This window comes from Psammomys obesus, unplaced genomic scaffold (genome assembly GCF_907164565.1).
Source record: "Psammomys obesus unplaced genomic scaffold, mPsaObe1.curated_primary_1811, whole genome shotgun sequence".
Classification (NCBI taxonomy): Eukaryota; Metazoa; Chordata; class Mammalia; order Rodentia; family Muridae; genus Psammomys; species Psammomys obesus.
Genome location: NW_026595981.1, coordinates 12,338,280 through 12,358,103, shown reverse-complemented (window position 1 = coordinate 12,358,103; position 19,824 = coordinate 12,338,280). Strand labels below are relative to the sequence as shown.

General features: G+C 46.2%; 1 protein-coding gene across 7 annotated transcripts in view; it reads right to left on the bottom strand.

The window, feature by feature from the left end:
* Window positions 1-298: 298 nt before the first annotated feature.
* The window catches only part of Mtmr4 (myotubularin related protein 4), a 23,951-nt gene continuing 4,425 nt past the window's right edge, over window positions 299-19,824 (bottom strand). For all 7 annotated transcript variants that reach the window (XM_055619642.1, XM_055619645.1, XM_055619647.1 and 4 more), the window contains 17 exons: window positions 19,072-19,161; window positions 18,606-18,722; window positions 17,674-17,756; window positions 15,897-16,057; window positions 15,688-15,784; window positions 15,402-15,515; window positions 14,048-14,244; window positions 13,677-13,805; window positions 13,073-13,184; window positions 12,383-12,578; window positions 11,972-12,157; window positions 11,723-11,893; window positions 11,425-11,579; window positions 4,543-5,932; window positions 3,080-3,190; window positions 2,751-2,839; window positions 299-2,528 (listed from right to left, as the gene is read on the bottom strand). In XM_055619642.1, coding sequence (XP_055475617.1) covers window positions 2,351-2,528; window positions 2,751-2,839; window positions 3,080-3,190; window positions 4,543-5,932; window positions 11,425-11,579; window positions 11,723-11,893; window positions 11,972-12,157; window positions 12,383-12,578; window positions 13,073-13,184; window positions 13,677-13,805; window positions 14,048-14,244; window positions 15,402-15,515; window positions 15,688-15,784; window positions 15,897-16,057; window positions 17,674-17,756; window positions 18,606-18,722; window positions 19,072-19,161 — 3,576 coding nt within the window. In that variant the 3' untranslated portion in view covers window positions 299-2,350. The remainder of the gene's footprint in view (window positions 2,529-2,750; window positions 2,840-3,079; window positions 3,191-4,542; window positions 5,933-11,424; window positions 11,580-11,722; window positions 11,894-11,971; window positions 12,158-12,382; window positions 12,579-13,072; window positions 13,185-13,676; window positions 13,806-14,047; window positions 14,245-15,401; window positions 15,516-15,687; window positions 15,785-15,896; window positions 16,058-17,673; window positions 17,757-18,605; window positions 18,723-19,071; window positions 19,162-19,824) is intronic.

The window sequence follows — 19,824 nt, the reverse complement described above, 5'->3', positions numbered from 1 at the left end:
GAAAGGGGACAGAAACCTGCAGAATTAGTCAACAAACCCAAACACAAGAGGAACTGCCAATGAGTACTGCAGTTTGTTTTGGTTTCGCTATAAAGCCCAGCCTGGCCCTCAACCTTGCCTTAATCTCCCTGCCTTTGGCTCCTGTACTTGGTGTACACAACAGTTATACCTGGCTCGGAGAACTATACACTTTTTTAGAAATCAGAATGAAGGGCCAGGCAAGTGGTGGGATGCTTTACCCAGGAAGCATAGATTCAATCCCCAAACCGCTAAGAAATAAAAAGACCCAACAAAGCAGCACTAATATAGAGATTTTATTTAAACTGTATTGAGTTTTTACAGCACATTGCATGTTTGTCACAACGCGACTGCACAGTTTGGATTTTTGGCCACATCATGTCACTTACACCCACAACAGCTCTGAAAGGATGAACACATCTGAGCTAGAAGCCCGGAGTCTCTCTCCAAGGCCATGCAGTTTGTTCACTGATGGGACAGTCCCTCAAAACAGTCACACAAAGTAGACAGATACAGTCTCCCCAAATGTTATCGATCCCCCTGAAAACAGAGTGAAGTGCAATGAAAATTGGTAATTAAAAAGCCACTCATGACTGGCAGTAAATTTTAATGATTGAGAAAATGCTTAAAATAATTTTATGTATCAGAGACAAATAGTTTGTCACTCTTTCATTGATCTTAGGAATTTCTCAGACACAAAATCTCCATTATTCAGCTCCATTTAAATGAATAAAAAAAAATCTGCTAGGCTGACCTAAATATGCCAAAACTTTTTAGGTTACATCCATGGCAAGTATAAAAGGAGCACAGATGCCTCACTGCAGAACTGAAGAAAAGGTCAGGATAAGTAATTCCTATTCTAAATGTAGGTTCTGGTTAGTTTGGAATGAAAATGTTTTCTAGAAAGCAACATTACAGTAGCAGTGAGAAAGACAACTGCTGTAGTTTTAACACAGAGTATGCAATTATCTTTTCTACATCAATGAATTAAGGAAAACATAGAAAGGAAATCCTAACGCTTTCACTATAAGCCAAGGAGACTGTATCTGTCCCAACCACAGTACATGGCTATATTACTGTATCTTTTGGTTAAGTGCCACTGGTACATAGTAAGATGGAAAACAAAATCAAAATAAAACAAAACAAAATGTTTGGTCCAAATGGACACATCATCACTCCCAGTTTTGGTATCAAGGCTTTCTTCTTTCTGTTTGGGTTCCATTGTTAAGTGCACAAAAATAGACAGCAGCATTTGTACTGAAACCCTCACATACCAAGTAGCATATGCTAGGAGGTAAAAACCAAATGCTATATTCTACCCTCAAGGTGTCAAGTGTTCAGGATAAGAAGCAGTGTGACCCAGAGGAGGCAGCGGCCAAGGGAAAGACAACATGGGGGAAGTGGGCAGTGGAACAACAGAATCCTTGATTTTCATGCCAGGAGAGGATCAAGGTGTAGCTCCCATGTTAGCACCAGGACAACTAGGAAAAGTCAGGTGCAGAGGGTAGGGCACAGTCAGCAGAATTTCACAAGGATAATTTTGTTTTTCCTTTCTCATTCTTCACAGTGCGTACCTCAAGAGCAGCTACTGCGTAAGAGTGACAACAGCCTTCACAGCTCCAAATAACTGATTTTCGCCAAGATTAAATATCACCAGAGTTTTCCTGTTTCCAAATGTCTTAATCCTTAGAACTGTCCCTCTAAAACCGAATATTCGCTGATGCTAGCCAGTGAGCCAGGTGGAAAATACATCAAAACCTCCATTTGCCAAACCAGTCTTTGAACCAAACTCCACAGAAGACGGAACTAATGCAACTAGAGGAAGTGCCTCTAAGAGACTGAGCCTTCATGCACATACACAGAGCACAGAGGTACAGAATAGAGTTCGTCTCAAACAGGATGGGAGTTCCTATCTCAGATACTATAATCTGCTCTTTTCAAGATGGAGGAGAGACGGGTCTCATTATCACTTGGAGTTTGGTTAGAAGTATGCCTTTCTATTGCTGTTTGGGCACTGTGCACCAGACAATATTTATGAATCATCTCGTGACCTCCAGGAGATAGACGCTGGAGTCACCAACTCAGTGTGAAGCCTCCATACTCTGGGTCTGGATCAGAACCATTACCCCAAAGTGAGGGTCTCTCCAGTAGAAAATCTCCTGCCAAATTCAAATTCCTCTGCTCCAGTCACATGGTACCAAGGAGGATTTCTCAAGACGGTATCTTTGAGCTCTGTGTTCATGAGCCATACCAAGGAACCTTCCAGACTACACCTGAAGCAGATCCTCCCTTCAAACCTGCTAAAAAATGGACAGATCATCTCCTCTGGCATTCAACTGGAAGCTGTAGCAATGGGTTTCTTCAGGTGTTGGCTCATGAGTTCCCTGGCACGAGATACTTGAATGTGTTCGTAACAAGAGTTACAGACGAGAACTGGGTCATAGAGTTGCTGATCAGGAATGGGCAGCTTAAGGTGGCAGCATCCAGCACAAAATACGTTCCCACAATTTCTGCCAAAGTACAAAGAAGGAGCTCATCAGAAATATCAATGTCCTGAGAACGAATGACAGCCTAAAAGGGTTTCCATGAATAACTACAAAGGCATACACAAAATACTTACTTAAGATATCTCCATTTTCAAATTAATTTAGTTTAGCTCTATACATAGAACTCTATATTATGAGTAACAATGAGGATAAAAAACAAACAAACAAACAAAAAAACCATCTTACCTGCAATGATGTCTTCGTTTGGCCAACCAGAACTCACAGTCACAGTTATAGCAGTGTGATGCCATATGGTCTGGAACCCAGCGAGTCACCTACCAGAAGGCACAAAAGAAAAGTCTAGGTCCATGTCCAAAGAGGAGAACAACAACATTGTAATCAGGAAATCAGCCCAAAAGAAAATGACCAGGATGGCCTTCATGCCTGGCCACTGCTTGTCTACAAGGATGTCATTTATCTGGGGAAGAGTTCAGGCTACAGTGAGTCACTCACCTCTGAGAAACATAACCGAGTGACTTACATTAAGTACCAACTACACAGTTGCCTATACATACCTCAGTTTCCTTCTTGTCAACGGGTTCCCAGCTTGCTTCTGAAAGGCAGTCTTCACTGTGATCAGAGCCAAAGTCTTCAGTGTCACTGCCATCTGACTCCTTTAGACACGTCTGCAGCACAGGCAAAGACACCAACATCACTTCCTTCAGCATAAGCATTTACCAATTACCAGGCACTGTTCTAAGTGTATTGCATGCATGAACTTACTTAACTGCTCACAATAATCATGAATTTTATTAGTATTAGCTTCGTTGTACAAAACACAGAAATGAAGCCACAGGGAGATGAGCTGGTAAGTAGTCAGGCTGAGCTCTGATCTTTGTATTCTGGCTCAGAACTGTGATGGTAGCCAGTCCAGAGCAGCACAGCATAGAAAGACTCTATTTTCTGTTACATCCTAAGCTAAGTATTGGCAAACTATGGCCCAGAAGCTAAATCTATCTTGTTTTCATAAATTAAGGTTTACTGAAACATAGCCAGATTCATTTATTTATACATTCTCTTTGGCTGCTTTTGTGCTACAATGGCCACATAATAGTTGTCTCATAGACTGTTTGGCCCACACAACCTAAAAATGTTTATCACCTCGCCTTTACAAAGAAAAGTTGGTTGAGTATGTAAAGCATCACTCTGAAGAGTGAAGCAGCTGTTTGTCCTGTCTATTCTACCAGCAGACAACTGGGAACACTTTAACTGATGGAAGGGAAGTATCCATGTAGACAGCAAGGGGCGAGATGGCTCCAAGAAGCCCCCTGAGGATTGCAGTGGCAGAATCTAAAACAGCAAGGACAGTAAAGCCTGGAAGGCCCTCATTATCCCTCACCTAGATTGTTTTAAAATGTCCCAAACAAGCCAGGAGCAGTGGCATACATCTTTAATCCCAGCACTTGGGAGGCAGCTCTCTGTGAGCTGCAGCTCTCTGTGAGACCGCCTGGTCTACACAGAGAGTTCCAGGACACCCGGGCCTACAGAAAGAAACCCTGTCTCAAATAAATAAATAAAAATACAAAAAAATGTCTTAGCCAGCCTCCTGATCTAGATCTCAGTTGCCTCATCAAAAGGTACTCAAGCCGATCCTCCATCAATTCTCCAGTGTTTCATTCATACTACTTGTCTTCCTCAGTCCCAGCTCAAAATGTGTAAGCGCATATACTCACATATGCCCACATGCACCCCCCCCACCCCTTTGTTAAGCCACAGCTCTGGAGCACCTACTGCCTCCATGTTTCTGAAAATGCTGTTTCCTATTCACTGTCTACCTAGCTAAATATCACACATTCTTCAGCACTCAGGTTTAAGCATTATCTTCTCAGGACGGCTTTCCTTGCCTGCCCAGTCTGAACACTCAGAACATCACTAGGTTAGGGGGCGCCTAACTTGGTGGCACACAGAAAGTGCCCACCATGTGACTATGAATGGACAGAATAAATGAATGAACAGGTGGCAGCTGGTGCATACTCACAAAGTCATCCTCATAGTCCATGGGGGGCTCTGCTGGAGGGGCACAGCAGTGACGGATGTCTAGCCTCATCTGAAGCTCTCGAACCTGTCGCCGTAGCTGTTCTACCTCTTGCTTGTACGCTGCTTCGATCTGCCGTAGCCTATGTTGGATCACATCCGTGGGAAAGGGGAGTCCATCGTCATCCAGGTAGAGAGGAGGCACTGGAGAAGGGCAGCTCAGAAGAGAAGGCTTTGTGCTGGAGACTTGCTTTGGATGACTGGACAACCACAGACGGCTGTTCTTTCCTCCTGGGCCTGCACAGTGTCCACTGGAATGACTAGGACAGACAGGTGACTTCGTGCCTTCTCTCTGAGCCCACTGGCCCCCAGAGCAGGGCCCTGCAGCTCGAATATGCTTATTGCTCGACCTCTTGCTACAACAGCCATAAGCAAGCAGTCGCCGAGGAGTGGTCTCTCCACTTGGGAATGAAGTCACCATCCCTTGGAAGCTGTCCCAGTTCGACCCTAAAAATGAGAACTCACTGATCTGGCTCTGAGAAATGGGCTTTCGGGCCAGCTCCAATGGCATTTTCCCAAAGCGAGGATTTTCTAACAACTGCCCGTTCTTGCTTCCTCTCCTGCCAGCATCTTCCTTCTTGTAGCTCAGATCTGGCACAGAAGTAGGCTGTTCCTGGTGGGAGATAGTTGCTGTAGACCCAGGGGTATCTTGGCTGAAGAGGTCAGTATTTGGCTCTTGAGGAGTTTGGCTGGCAGCACTCGGTGGATTGCAAAGGCTACCCTGACTGTGATCTGGAGTACACCGTGTGGGCACAGGCTGCACAGAGTCTAGATGGACCTGTTTGGGAGAACCTGTAAGGGAATCCTGGGGAGGATCAGGAAGCCCACAGGCTCCGCCACACTTGCTGGGAACATCAGAGAGTGCACTGACAGGTTCCTTTGCAGGACACTGTTCAGGTGGTTTTCCTATGCCACCACAAGTCCTACTCTGCTCCTCTTGGGCTGGAGGGTCTGGGGCCAGCGCCTCAGTCTCTTCCAGGACTTTGATCTCAGAGGTGTTGCTCTTCATCTCCCAGGGCACAGAAGTATTAAGCAATTTATAACTGAGAGAACAGCTTTTGTGACCCTTGAAAGGTTTATTGCTCAGGTAGTCTTTCTGGCTACTGGGCAGGGGAGGAGAGAGGCCCACGTCTCCCACAGTCAGCTGTGGGCCTCCTACCCCAGATTCTATGCAGACGGTCTCTGCTCCTTCAGGACTGCTGTGCCAGGGCTCCAGGCTGACTCTGACCTCCTGACAGTGGTTATTGAGGTTAGGGTCACTGGATGTACGGGTGAGGGGGCTGCTCGTGTCACAGGCAGAAAGAAGATCGTCCATGGATCTGGTTTTAGGTAACCTGGAATGACAAACATTGAACCTCCAGGTCAGGAAAAGAGAGCCACTTCCAATTAGGTCATCACAGCAGTGTCAAAATCAATGCTGACAAGACCTCTAATATTACAAATAACTGAAGTTCACTGGAAGTCATTTCTGCACACAGCATAAAACACACTCATCTTCCAGAATGCTTCTCTGTCCTCAGCTCCTGTACTAAATCCCCCAGGCCCATCTCAAACACTTTGATAGTTTCAATTACCTGCTATGCTGATGTCCCTCCCAAAATAAATCTGTGCTGGATACTGAGTTTGGGGCTTTGTATATACAAAACACACACTCTATCACTAGGCTTCATCTCCAAGGCTACTGATGATCCTAAACCCACTACTACAACCAAAACCACACCTGAACCTCAAACCAGTGTCTTCTCACTTTCTATCACAGTCAGACAAAGACTGAGTTTTTCGAACTAGAAGACGCTGGCCTTCATACTAACTACCAGAAAATGCTCCTCAGGTACCTGATTATCCCCTCTACAGGATGTTAATGTTATACTTTATAGAGATGCCAGAAGGCTTCAGAATGTAGGCAACCAACTGCAGATTTATTAGTCACAAACTTTCAAGAAGGCATGACTTCTCAACACCAGTTTTTGCAGTCACTCACTAGCAGTGAGTCCCTCCAGCTCTCAGAACCCCATGGAAATGCCTAGTAGAGCTCCCTCAAAGAGCTCAAGAAGCACCCCTATTCACCAAATGGGTGACAGGCATTTCACTATTGGTCGTCCTGATTTTTACTGCAGTACAAAACCTTTTTTTTCTTTTTTGGTTTTTCCAGGGTTTCTTTGTGTAGCCCTGGCTGTCCTGAAACTTGCTGTGTAGACCAGGCTGCCCTCCAAGCTCAGAGAAATATGCCTGCCTCTGCCTCCTGAGTGCTGGGATTAAAGATGTGTGCCGTCGCCACTACCACCCAGGTTGGAGTACAAAATCTTTAGAGCAATAAAAATCTAAGGAAATTGTCCAGGAAATAAGAGACATTTCACTGGGCTTTTCTCAGCTCTCAGAAAATCCTCCAAATGCCACATCATAATATAGCTTATTCTAAGTACTTAGCTTTGGTATTTATTATACTACATAGAATATTTTATATTTTACTTTTGTGATCAACTTGTGCATGTGTGTGTGTGTGTGTGTGTGTGTGTGTGTGTGTGTGTGTGTGCGTGCACTGGTGAGCATGTGTCGACATTGGGAATTTTCCTCAATCACTTTGCAACTTATTTTTGGGACAAGGTCTCTCACTAAACCTGAAGCTTGTCAATTTGGCTAGACTGGCCAACCAGTGAGCCTCAAGGATCTTTCTGCCTTTGCCTCTGCAGAGGCAGGATTGCAAGCACATGGTATGAATTTGGCATTTTACATGATACTAGAGATCTAAGCTCATAGCCAGCATTTAAATCTCAGCTTTGGAACTTTTCAACTTAAATTCTCTAAGCCTCACTCAGTTCCCTCATTTGTGAAAGAAAGGTTAAAGTACCTACATCTTAAAGCCATTGTGAGATCTGAACAAATAATCCATATCAAAGCATGGTGCTTTGTACTTTCTAAAGCACCTTATCTACTATTTACTTGTTCCTCTCCCTCTACCTGCCTGCAAGGAGGTCAAGCCTATGTCTCATTTGAATACTCAACTCCTAGCACAATGCCAGGCAAATGATACAAGAAACAAAGGAATAAGCTTTAAGTCCACATCAGGTTTCCACTAACAGGGTGCCAACTGAAAGGACTAGGTCAGTCAATAACTGGCTGGCATACATCAGACCTTGCTTTCAAGGTCCACCCAAAAATTACTAACTGAGAATGGCTACAAATAAGGCCTAAGCAACTCAGTGCCTCTGCCCACCTTTTTTTCTTCTTGGTAGAGCTGGGGATTGAACCAGAGCCTCATACATATGCTTTGCCACGGACCTACACCCCCTGCCCAGCTCAGCATACTATTAAAAACTTACCGCTGACTTTGTGACTCCCATGCCCCCTATGAAATTCAGATAGCGACAGTGTGCCAACCTTCATAGCTAAGTCATACGTGCACCAAAGGTTTACCCAATAATGACGGACGAGACAATGCCACAGGACTTCAGAAGGAGAAGTGGGCTAAGTCAGCCCACATGACCAGGGAAGGCTACACAGAAAGCACAGACCTTGAACCAGGTGTAAAACCATTTGCTGAACTTTAAAAGAGGTCAGGAGGGTGATACTTTTGGCCTGGGAAAAAGTATAACCAAAGGAAGTCAGGTCAGTTGTGACAGAAACATTAAAATCATCATCAATTAGTCCTCTGGAGCTACCTTTCTCCATCTTGGGCTGTCCTGTAACACACCTCCCCTCTGCTATCAAGTGATATTTCAATCCAATCCTCCCTGTATGTCTTCTCTCTCTGAAAACTGGCTTGTCTTTTCAACTTTTCCTTGGTGGTATGAACAGTCTCCTAGTTCTTAAAATTTTAAGACTTAAGAACTTGTCTTTGACTCTGAAGAGACTTTGGATCCTCTGCATTCTACACTTTTATTCTCCAACTTTCAACCAGTTCCACAGTCTACGAAAAATGTCTCTATTGTACTTCTGATTATATTCCTCTTTTCCAGGGATCTTTAAATAAATTACAGTATAGCAGAGCTGCTAGTTCCTGAGCATGTACAGAGCTCAGTGGTAAATTCTCCAGATTTCCATTGCTAATAGGTTATAATCACTACCTATGTATCTTACTACTAACAACTGAATTAAAATGTTGTTAATGTTAATTCAGAGAGATGATTCAGTGGTGAGCACCTGCTGCTCTTACAGAAGACCTGGGTTTGGTTCCCAGCACATTGATGGGACCTTACAACCTTCTGTCATTTTATTCCTAGGGATCTGATACCCTCTTCTGACCCCCTCAGGCATCTGATACCCTCTTCTGACCCCCTCAGGCACCAGACATGCACGTGGCACACAGGCATACATGTAGGTAAAACATTCATACATATAAAATAAAAATAAATAAAATCTTTTTAAAAAATTTATAAAATAAGCTCTGCACTGTAATGCCTACAGCCTGCAAAAACTTGTGTTTCTTTCTACTCCTTCTTTATGCCCTTTAACTTTAATCCTAACACTCAGAGGAGGCAGAGGCAGGCAGACCTGTGAGTTATGGGCCAGCCAGGGCTACATAGTGAGGCCCTGTTTCAAAACCACAAAAATAATGTCCTTCTTACCCTCTACAAGATCCAGAGCTGTTTTTGTTTGTTTTCTACAAAACTATCTCTTATGTATCTGTTTCTTTATTCTTTCTCCCAAAATACCTTTACTACACTCATAATTCCCTTTATCCCAAGCATTATTTATCAACTTAAAAATTTGCTCAAATGCTTACTATGGCCCAGAGTGGTAGCTCATACTTGTAATCCTGGCACTTGGGAGACTAAAGCCAAAACATCAAGAGTTCTGGGCCAGTATCAGCTACACAGGAAGACCCTGGCTCAAAATAAAACCACATCTGGGTGGGACACAGTAACAGCCATGGTTCTTGCCTGGTCCTTCATATAAATTTCCTATGTAAATCAATCCCAAATGATTCTTTAAAAAGAGTTCTTCATGTTTGAAAAAAAGGAAATTCACTGAGATCTATCCAATGGACTTGGCTCAAAAAGACCCTAAAGTCAAAAATTTAAGACTACTGAGGTCTTTGTTATATTTTATAATATTCAGTCAGTAGACTTTATTTTAACTTCAAAAAGCTTCAGCTAATAATCAAATGTCAAATTTTGTACCATATGAATTTTGGAACATGCCTGTAGTCCCAGCATTTAGAAGACTGATGGAGGAGGCTCCTGAGTTTAAGGACAGTCTACACTACACAATGACACAGTGAGACTGTCTCAAATGAAATATATGTATCCTTTGAACATAACACTTTTGTTTCTAGAAATTAAAATTTTTGGCAGATGCCAGGCGTGGTAACGCATGCCTGTAATCCCAGCACTTGGGGAGGTAGAGGCAGGCAGATCTCTGTGAGTTCGAGGCTAGTCTGGTCTACAAAGCAAGTTCAGGACAGCCAAGGCTACACAGAGAAACCCTGTCTTAAAAAAAAAAAAAAAAAAAAAGGTTCTAGCAGAAAACCAAGCACAATACAATAAACAGCACATTCTCTACAGCCCCAGTTGAATTGTGAACTTGAAATTGGCTCATATGGCAAACAGTACATATGTTTCACCGTAAGTTACACATGTTTAGATGCTCACTAAAATATTCTCTGCGATCTTGAAATGAAATGATCAAAAAGACGTGGAAAGGATACCCAAATGACTCTTAACTTTGGGCTACTCTGCAGCCACAAAAAAACAATAAAGTAGGGCTAGGGATGTAGCTAAGTGTGGAACATTTGCCTCCTATGTGCAAAGTTTGATTTCCAGCATTACAAAATATAGTATGAAGAAGAAAATAAAAACAAAGTAGCTTTCTATGTATTGTCATGGATTGACAGCCTGACACAAAATGCGAACTTGCAGAACAGTATACAAAAAGCTGGGGAGTTGTTTTTAATAACAAATGTGCTACAAAGGCAGGGTGGAAGCAGCCTGGAGAGCCTGGAGACCCTGCACCAACCGGCTAGAGGTGTGTGTGATGTTTCTAAAGAGATAAACATCTGGAAACACACCTACCAGTGTTAACAGTATACACCTGGGAGGAAAAAAACAGGAGGAAGATCTCATTTTCTTTTATAGTGTTTTGACTTTATTTAAAAAAAAAAAAAAAAAAAAAAGTAACATGAATTACTAGTGCAAGACAAGAAGTCACCAAGTCTCTTCCCCTACGTATTCAGCCAGAAGAGCATTTAACAGCCTGCTTTAGATTTGGCCCTTTACTATTAGAGGAAAGTCTGTCTCCTGCTGGAAACTGTTTCTTTCTCTGAGAGTGAAATGCTTCCAGAGGTTAATGCTGGATATAGCCAGGCTGCTGCTGGGAATGATTTCCCTATTGTGTGTATCAGTGAACAAACCAGCAGCACCCCTCAGACCAACCTTGTGAATAGCTCTTTCTCTCTAACTCTCCTCTTCCTTGCTGGGGTGTGTCACACCAGGTGATAGCAGTACCAAAAAAGAAGGTGAACAACTTAGTGAAGACCTTGAAAGCAGCGAATTCCAATCTCGCCCTTGGGCTAGCTTCTCCCTTAAGTGACTCAAGAAGTTGTTTCTAAATAGCTCACTGGAAAAGAACAAGGGCCAGTGATATGGCTCAGTGGGAAAAGGCGTTTGCCATCAAGCCAGAAGCCCCACACGGGGTGGGAAGAGAGAACCAGCTCCTGGAAGTTGTCCTTTGACCTCCACATGCACGCTGTGTTGTGTGCAGACATGCAAACACACACACACCAACAATAAATGCAAACAGACAAGTAAGAAACCTTGAGGTGAAATACAATAGGAAGCAATTCTTGCTTTCCTTGAGAAGAGAGGGGAAACCAAGGAGGATTTCTCACCTGTCCAGAGAACGGCCAGTAAATTCCTGGCTCTGAGCCACTGGGGAAAGGTAAAGATCCATATTTTCCTCTCCAAGTGTGCATGGAGATGATGCAGGGAGATAAACAGCTGTCCAGAGGTGCAGGGCCCGGACGTGACACACGGGGTGCAGGACCTAGGGAAGCAGCCGAATGTTAGTATTCAAAGAAGCCCTTGGTTCATTCTCCTTCCCTGAACACTTAGCTAGACATTCTTTTTACTGCCTCAGCCTTCTCTCCCTATAGGATTTCCAGCAGGAATAGGGCTCAGAGACCTTACCATGTCTGAACCAGGTGTATAGAGGAAGTTATGAAAGTTCTTGTTGCCAGCTCGCAGGAGTGCCCACACAGAGCATGTCCGCTTATAGATGTTTCGCTTCTCTCGCTCACAGGGGTTGTTGGCCAGGAACGTGCCGTAGAGACAGGAGTATGTGTGCTGCACCAGTTTTACCTAGGAAGCCCAGGCAGCGTGAACCTGAGGTCCTCGGGATGCCACTCTGCAACCCTGGCCACAGGCTTTAGGACTTACCAGAAATGCTTCATTGAATTCGAACAGGCAGGGGAACTGCTTAAGCAGCTGATGAACAGAATCGAGCCACTGCAGGAACACAGGACACTGTTCATTTTGGTCCTCTGCATTTTCCTGATGGCCACAGCGATCTCCAAACTTGTGCCCAAAATCCAGCCAATCAGACTCCACTAACACTTGGAAGCCCTGTAAAAAAGCCAGTCTAAACACAAGGCAACTCTGGAAGGGTTTGGGTCCAGCTTTCCAGGAGACTGTCCAAAGCTGGAAGCTGCCAGCTGCAAAGAAGTCTAACCCTGGATGAGGATTCAAATATACTCTCCTGAAACATTACCGAGACACTTCCAGAAAGCCTGACACCATCCCTCTTCCCTCATTTCCTTTGTTCTTTACCACCCAATCCCTTCTCAGTACCTCCAGGGTCCTGTAATATGGATCCAGTAATATTTTGGCCAGGGCTACAATCTGTGGTGTACGGTCCCAGCCATCAGAGCAGTGCACCAGCACAGGCCGGCCTTCCCGATCTACTGTATTAGCTACTAACACAGCCGCTTTTAGCATCACCGACAAGTGTTGCAGCCATTTGGTACTCTCCAGTGCTGACAACCAGCTGTGCAAGAACAGAAAAAAAAAAAAAAAAATGGAATCACTAAGGGTTCTGGGACCACCCTGTCTCTGCCTCCTCAGCCAGCTCCACCCGACAAAAGCCCCTGAGGACTGAAAAGAAGTCTAACTCATGACCTTTCTGCCAAGAGGTAGGTCATGCAAGGTAGGGAAATGAGACTCAGAGAGGTAAGAGCTTCTTAGAATCAAAAGAGGAACTGGGAAGCATGACATGCGTACCCAGCCGCTTAGCTTCTCCCAGTTCTCTATTTTCTTTGGTAGGACAAAGATCTAGAAAGGAAGAATCCAAAGGCCTTATGACCATGACAAAGTGTCACTCAAGGAGTGGAAGAAGTGTCATTGGAATGGTGCACTGCATCTAACCCTGCTCACACACTGAGGTCTTCAAACTTCCCAATCTCCCCCTCAAATCCCTTCCAGACATGCAGTACACTGGCTGCATGAGACTGGGAGGGATGGAGTCCCAAAGGGAACACCTACTTGCTGGGATCTGGCATCTGGCTACACACAGCCCGGAGATACTGGAAGCTATTCCGGATGGCATGGATGTTGGCCATTCCCATAAACACGACCTCACAGTTAGGGTAGTACTCTGCAGACAGGAGAGGAAAGTGGGGCACATAAGCATGTCCTGGAAACAGCCACTCAGGACAAGAGCAGTCCCAGTGGACAGAGCTTCCCTGACAGGACAGAACCAGGATGGCAACACAGAACCCAAATTGCCCTTATTCCTCTCAAGTAAATACTCAAGCGCCACCACTCAAGCAATAACTGTAATGTCCATGGTAACAGCACTGGGGATAACAATATAAAATCTCAACAAATGAAAGCTGCTCTGGCCAACAATCTAAGCGCTATTTTGACAACTTTTCAAAGTGTGAATCATCCTCATTTTACAGAGGAGCAAATAAAACTTATGCTTCATCATCATGGCTAATACATGGCAGAGCCCTGGATCCAAGCAGGGGTTTTTTTTGTTTTGTTTTGTTTTTATGCTCTTTCAAATATTCAAGTTGCCCTCTACCCCACCTGACCAAAGCCACCCCAGAGCTGAGTAACTGCAGACACTAAATAACTGAAATACCTTCACATTCACAGCCTCCACCCTTGGCCCGGTTAGCCACTGCTGCTGTGTAGGACCGTGCATCCAGGATCAGCAGCTTTTGAGGGGCTGCTGTGCTCTCCACCCCAGAGCATGCAGTCAGAGAAGAATCTAAGTACAGAGCAAGAAGAAGACAGGGTCAGCCAGACACTCAGCCGCATCCTAGCCTTGAGGCATTCCAGCTCAGAAGGAAGGAACAGTCTTTCCAGATCACAGACCTCCACCTCCCAAATGGCTGGGACCCAGGCACTCTGTTTGATCTTTTTCCCATGGTTTCACGGGGGACTTCATGGGAGCCAATGAGGCTAGCACGAGCCTAATCACTGGGGAGACCAGCACCACCCAGGCCTTACCGAAATCAGTGTCACATGCCTCAGTGGCATCAGTGGTCCCAGTGCTGAGGGAGCCCCCGCTGGCCCTTGTCCCTGGGTCTAAGGCGCAGGCTTTGGCAATGGACGTGACCAGGTATTCATCATCAGCATTGCGCCAGCCCCACCAGCTGATCTCAGGCTGGCTGCAGCGTGCAATGGCAGCCCCATTGCGTAGATGTCTGACAAAACAGAAGAAACCATAATGCTCTTGGTACTCCAAGCCTCCAGAAGCCTACCGCAGAGACCTCATGGGGGCAGACCAAGGTCTCCAGAGCCAGCAAGGGCTACCAGCATATCCAGGTCATGAAAACAGAGGCCAAATCCTTAACCATCCTTAGAGCACTTTAGAGTTTACAAAGTGCTATCACACACATTTTTGTGAAATGGCTCCTGTATTCCTGTTGTGACCTTGACTCATCAAGGCTGCATAGCACCTGTTCCAAAGGGCTGGGATTAAAAGTGTAGGTCTCCATACTTGGCTTATTTACTAACATTCTTACATAGGAATTGGCCAACTTTCCACTAAAAAACTAACCAAAATTTCTGGCTTTATAACTCACAACCAATCTCTATGCTGTATTAATAAATAACCCTGACAGGATATGCTGACACATGCCTGTAACTCCAGCACTCTGGAGAGAGGCAAGAGAATAGCTGGTAGAAAGGCCTAATGAGGCCTGATTTGGTCTTCAGGCCAGTTTGCCAACCTCTCAGTAAACATAGTATTTTACATACATACATACACACACACACACACACACACACACACACCCCAAAACCAACAAGAACCAGTTTCCCTAAAGCTACTTATCTTTGGGGGGGAAATCTGAGGTTGTGCCTAAGGGTTCTTTTGTTTGTGTTGTTTGAACTTCATTTGTATCAGTGTTCTGCAGGACCATATGTACTATGTACTACTTTTGGCACTTGTGGAGGCCAAAAGCGGCCGATAGATCCCCTGGAGTTACAGATGGTTGCGACCTGCTGTAGGTGCTGGGAACTGAACTCAGATCCTCAACGAACCCTCTCTGGCCCTGAAGGTTCTTTTTCTGTTTTGGTTTGGTTCTTGGTTTTTCAAGACAGGGTTCCTCTGTATAGCCTTGGCTATCCTGGACTTGCTTTGTAGACACAGGCTGGCCTTGAACTCACAGAGATCTGCGTGCCTCTGTCTCTCTGAGTGCTGGGATTACAGGCCCCCAGCTCTGAAGGTTCTCATTTTAAAATATTTCCATCATTTCCCTACAAGGTGCCAAATCTCCACTGACTGCTCCAAAGCTCAGGATTTGATTCCTAGCTGCATGAAAAGTGGCCTCCTACTCCCCACTCCATCCTGCCTCACCTGTACACCACGACAGGGATGCGTTTCCAGGAGCGGAAAGAAGCCACGTTCTCCAGCTCTTTATCTGTGATCCACACAGGAACCAGCAGCTTCTGGGGGTAACTAGGGCATAGCCTGAGAAAAGATGGGGGAGGGTGTCCTGATCTAAATATGGGATGACAATCCCAGGGGGTGGCTTTGAGACAACAGGGACAATCTGAGCCCTCCTCCCTCATGGACCCGGAAGCTAGAGCCACTACATTTCACTCAAACACAGAGAAAGTCAGGGTATGGACTGCACCCTCACTTGTAATTGCTGTTGATATCCGAGACCCTCCAGACGTTCTGCAGATCAAAACCCATCCTCATGAGCTCTGCCTCCTGTCGGCATCGGATGTGCTCTCCTGCAACACAGTCCCCAGCCTGTTAGTGTCCCAGAACACCAGCATCAGGGGGAAGGAGGATGAGAACCGTGGGCTAAGAAGCAGATTCCCCGGGAAAACAGCCTGGCCTCACCTGGCTGACACAGGTGGGTATGCTGATCCTCCTCGGTCAGCCCCAGGCACCAGGCATGGTAGGCAAAGGCAAAGAGATCCTCGGGCTTGGCAGGTCTTGCTGTGGCCCGGCTTAGCCTTGAGAGCCACTCTTGGCACTGCTTGAAAGTGGAGAAGTGGCACCTGCCAGGTAAGAAGCCACAGGCTTGGATGAGGCAAGGGGTAGATAGGCCACAGAGGCCCAGAGTCAAAAACATGGCCACAAAAAGGATGTGAAGGAAAGGAAGCTGCAAAGCAGGAGGCAAGTGACCCTGGAGGGACGAGAGGAACACTGGCCAGTACCTAAGAGAAGTTGTTTCTTGTGACAATTCTTATGTCCACCCTATAAGCCAATGCTACCTCCCTGTGAGGCACAAGTCCTGCTCCCAGCATTCTTATCTCCTCGTTCTTTTACCTTTGCTTGATGATGTCTCTTCTGCCTAGTCACACCCTACTGACTTCTTAAAGACAGTTTTAGTCCCGCCTCTTCCTTGAAGCCTCCCCAGCCCACTCCATTCCATAGTCTTTCCTATCTTGACTCCTAATGTGCTTGGAGTGTGGAGGAGGTTTTGAACAGCACACCTTCACATCAACTTTGCCTTAAACAACTTGACTTTGGTTTTCGTAAAGGAAAAGAGCAGCAGGAGTCTCATGAGTCTGAGACCTCGGCATACAGCGGGCCCTCACCTGGGCTTCCTCCCAAGCACTCAGGGATCATCCCAGTCCCCTTTTCTCTTGGCCAGTTCATAACAAGTCCCATCTACACCTGGAGTCTGGTCACTTCTCATTTTGGCGGAAATGACCCTAGTCAGGGTGTCATGGCCTCTCACCTGAGTTAACTATACCTGTTTCCTAAACTAGTAGCTCAGCCTCGGCCTTGACTTTGGTCCCATGTTCTTCTACTTGGTTTCAATGTAACAGCCAGAGTGAGCCCAAAAAGCATTAATCCCATCACATCACTCCTTTGCTCAAAACCCTCCAAGGATTCCTCAGTTCTCTCAAAGTCAAAACCAACGCCAGTAACTGTGACCTTTGGCCCCTTTCTCTCTAGCTCTCCTGCCTTATATCCCACTACCCTCACTCATATGTATGCCTTTCCAGCCACACTAGCACCCTGGCATTCTTCTGCTATGCACGCACAGGTACACACCCACTTCAGAACCTTTGTACTCAACTTGTCCTTTGGCATACCTTTCCCTCAAATACCGGCTCAGTCACTTTCCTAAGTCCTGACTCCAAGCACCCCTTATCTACTCGGCTTTCTCCAGTCACCTGTTTAAAGCTATAGTCTGCTAAAACCTTTCTTGATTTTATTTTTACTTTTACCTTTATCATCATCTAAAGTATTTCACTTACTTAGTGCCTCCTGACTGGAATGTAAATTCCCTTAAGGCAGGAATTTTTGTCTGTGAGCTCTTTGAAGTACCTCCATCACCCAAACCATGCGGTACAGACTACTCAATAAACTTCTGTTCCTTGCGTGAGAGCTCTGTGCCAGACACTGACCCAGGTGCTCGCGCAAATAATCACCACAAGTAATCCTCATGATGGCTCCGTCAAGGCCCACTTTATTTCAGGTCAAGCCAGAACGGGTTAGTTAGCAGGCTGACCTTCTAAGAACAGGAAAGTGAGTTGTCACCTTTTCCTCCTAAGGGGAAAATAAAGTGCTCTTTCCTCTCTTGCTCAAAAGGTACCCTGCAACAGAGAGGTCTGAACACAACTAGGGTCAGAGAACATGAATGAGGCCCTGCTGTGCTCACCTCACCACTTTGGAGTCCTTGCAGGCAATGTGCAACTGGAACATATCACGACTTTCCACACTGTCAATCATCCGGAGGGGTACCTGCAGGGGAAGGGCAAACAGATGCTCAGGTGCACCCCAGCCTGGAAGAAAAGCGCCAAGAGATAAAAAGAAGCCAGCATCTACTGAGAGTCTGCTGAGGGCCTGATGGGCACGCCAGGGACCTCACTCATGTAACCAGTTAATAATACCATAATGATCCTGAAGGCAACTGGTTTTATTCCTTAAGGAGGACATCATCAATTGTCCAAGGAGACATAGAAGTGGCAGTGCAAGAAAAAGGGCCATATTTGCCTGGCTCCAAAGTCTATGCTCTTCTAATAAATAATGCCACTGTTACTATATTCCTTTAAACAAGGGGTGGAGTTAGCTCAATGGTTAAAAGCACTTGCTGCTCTTGCAGAGGATCTGGGTTTAGTTCCCAGCTCCCACACAGTTGCTCACAACCTCTTGTAAATCCAGTTTGGTCATCTGCTCTCCTCAGGAAGTAGGGACCAACATGGTGAATACACATACATACATACAAGCACTCACAAATTAATAATAAACAAGCCAGGCAGTGGTGCCGCACACCTTTCATCCGGATGCTCAGGAGGAAGAGGCCTCTGTTTGAGGCTAGCCTGGTCTACAGAGTGAGCTCTAGGACGACCAGGGCTATACAACAAAACCCTAAAAAGAGGAGGGTAGCCCAAACAAGATAAAAGATACAAAGGGGAGGAAGAGAGACAGACAAACCTGTACACAGAGGAATAAGGCAAGAAAAACCAAGGCCAATGGGAAGGGAATCCCAACTACTTTTAGAGACATAATCAGGTGGAGCGCTGGAACAATACCGCTTTGAAGCACGTGGGATTCTGACTATCGTGTGAGGAAAACAAGATGAGGACTCACGTTGATGACAGAGTCTTTGAACTTGATATGCAGCCGGTAGTTGGAGATGGCAATGAGGGCATCAGCTGCCCGGCCCAGGAATTCCACTCCCTCACCCTGTAGCACTGTGAAGGGTACCTGTCAAAGGTCAGAGAAACCCTCAGCCCAGAATCGAGTCTCTCCCTTGTTTTTCTCTGTAGCCCTGCTCTATAGGAGACCCTCAGAAAAACATGGATGAGGCAGCAGTCAAAAGTCAGGACGCTGGGTCACCTGCTGTTCAGGAAAACTGTCTCTACTTACGTAAAGCCAAAAGGCTCCAATAATGCACAGACTGACAGATACCACCACCACCACCACCAATCCCCAGAGGCCCAGGAGGAGGAAGCCATGGCTCTGGCAAATCCTCTAAAGATTTGAGAGTCTGGAACCCTAGCTGGGCAAGAAGCCCCCCCCCCCCCCACGCCATGAGCCTCCTGTTCCTCCTTACCTGAAGATTCTCCTCCTCCTTCACAAGTTCCTTGGGGGGGAACAGATCCTTGGCTTGGATGTACTCCAGGCTGGGGGGGCCCTCCTCACCCTGCAGGGAGGCCATAACCTTGAGCTGCCAGATCCTACCTGGCTCCTGAGGCTCATTCACTCTCCTCCTCTACCAACAAAACTGTGAGGAAGGGAGGGAACTAAGGAAGACTCATGTCAGAATAAGACAAGAGCAGGACTGGGAAAGAGACACCTGAGGAACAGGAGGCAGGTGTGGTAGCTGGCTGGAGAAAGGAAATCAGGGCCCTACCGCCACTCAAGCATCAACCTGGTGGGTGGAGACAAAGAGGAGGAGGTTGGGGGGATTCAGTCCCATGCCTCTAGAGGGCCTTTGTGAATGCCTTCAAAAAGGAAGACGTGTTTTGGAGCTGAGCTTATCTTCCCATTGGGCTCTCGCTGCTGACAGGACCCCCACTACCTGCCAAGCAACCCGCCACGTCTGCTGATCTGAGGGGAATTCCTTAGGAATACCCATAGCAAGCAGAAGTCACTCTGCTCCCAACCACCAAGGGAGATAAAAAGAGGGAATCCACCCTCAGGGAGGAAGCAAGAGACCCAAGGACAGCCAGGGGAGAGAGGAGGCCTGGCAGACACCTACGGGGGGGGGGGGGGGGGGGCCCCCGAGCGGGGGGGACGGGGGGGGGGGGGGGGGGGGGGCATGAACCGGGGGGGGGGGGGGAGGGGCGGGGGGAGAGTAAGAGAA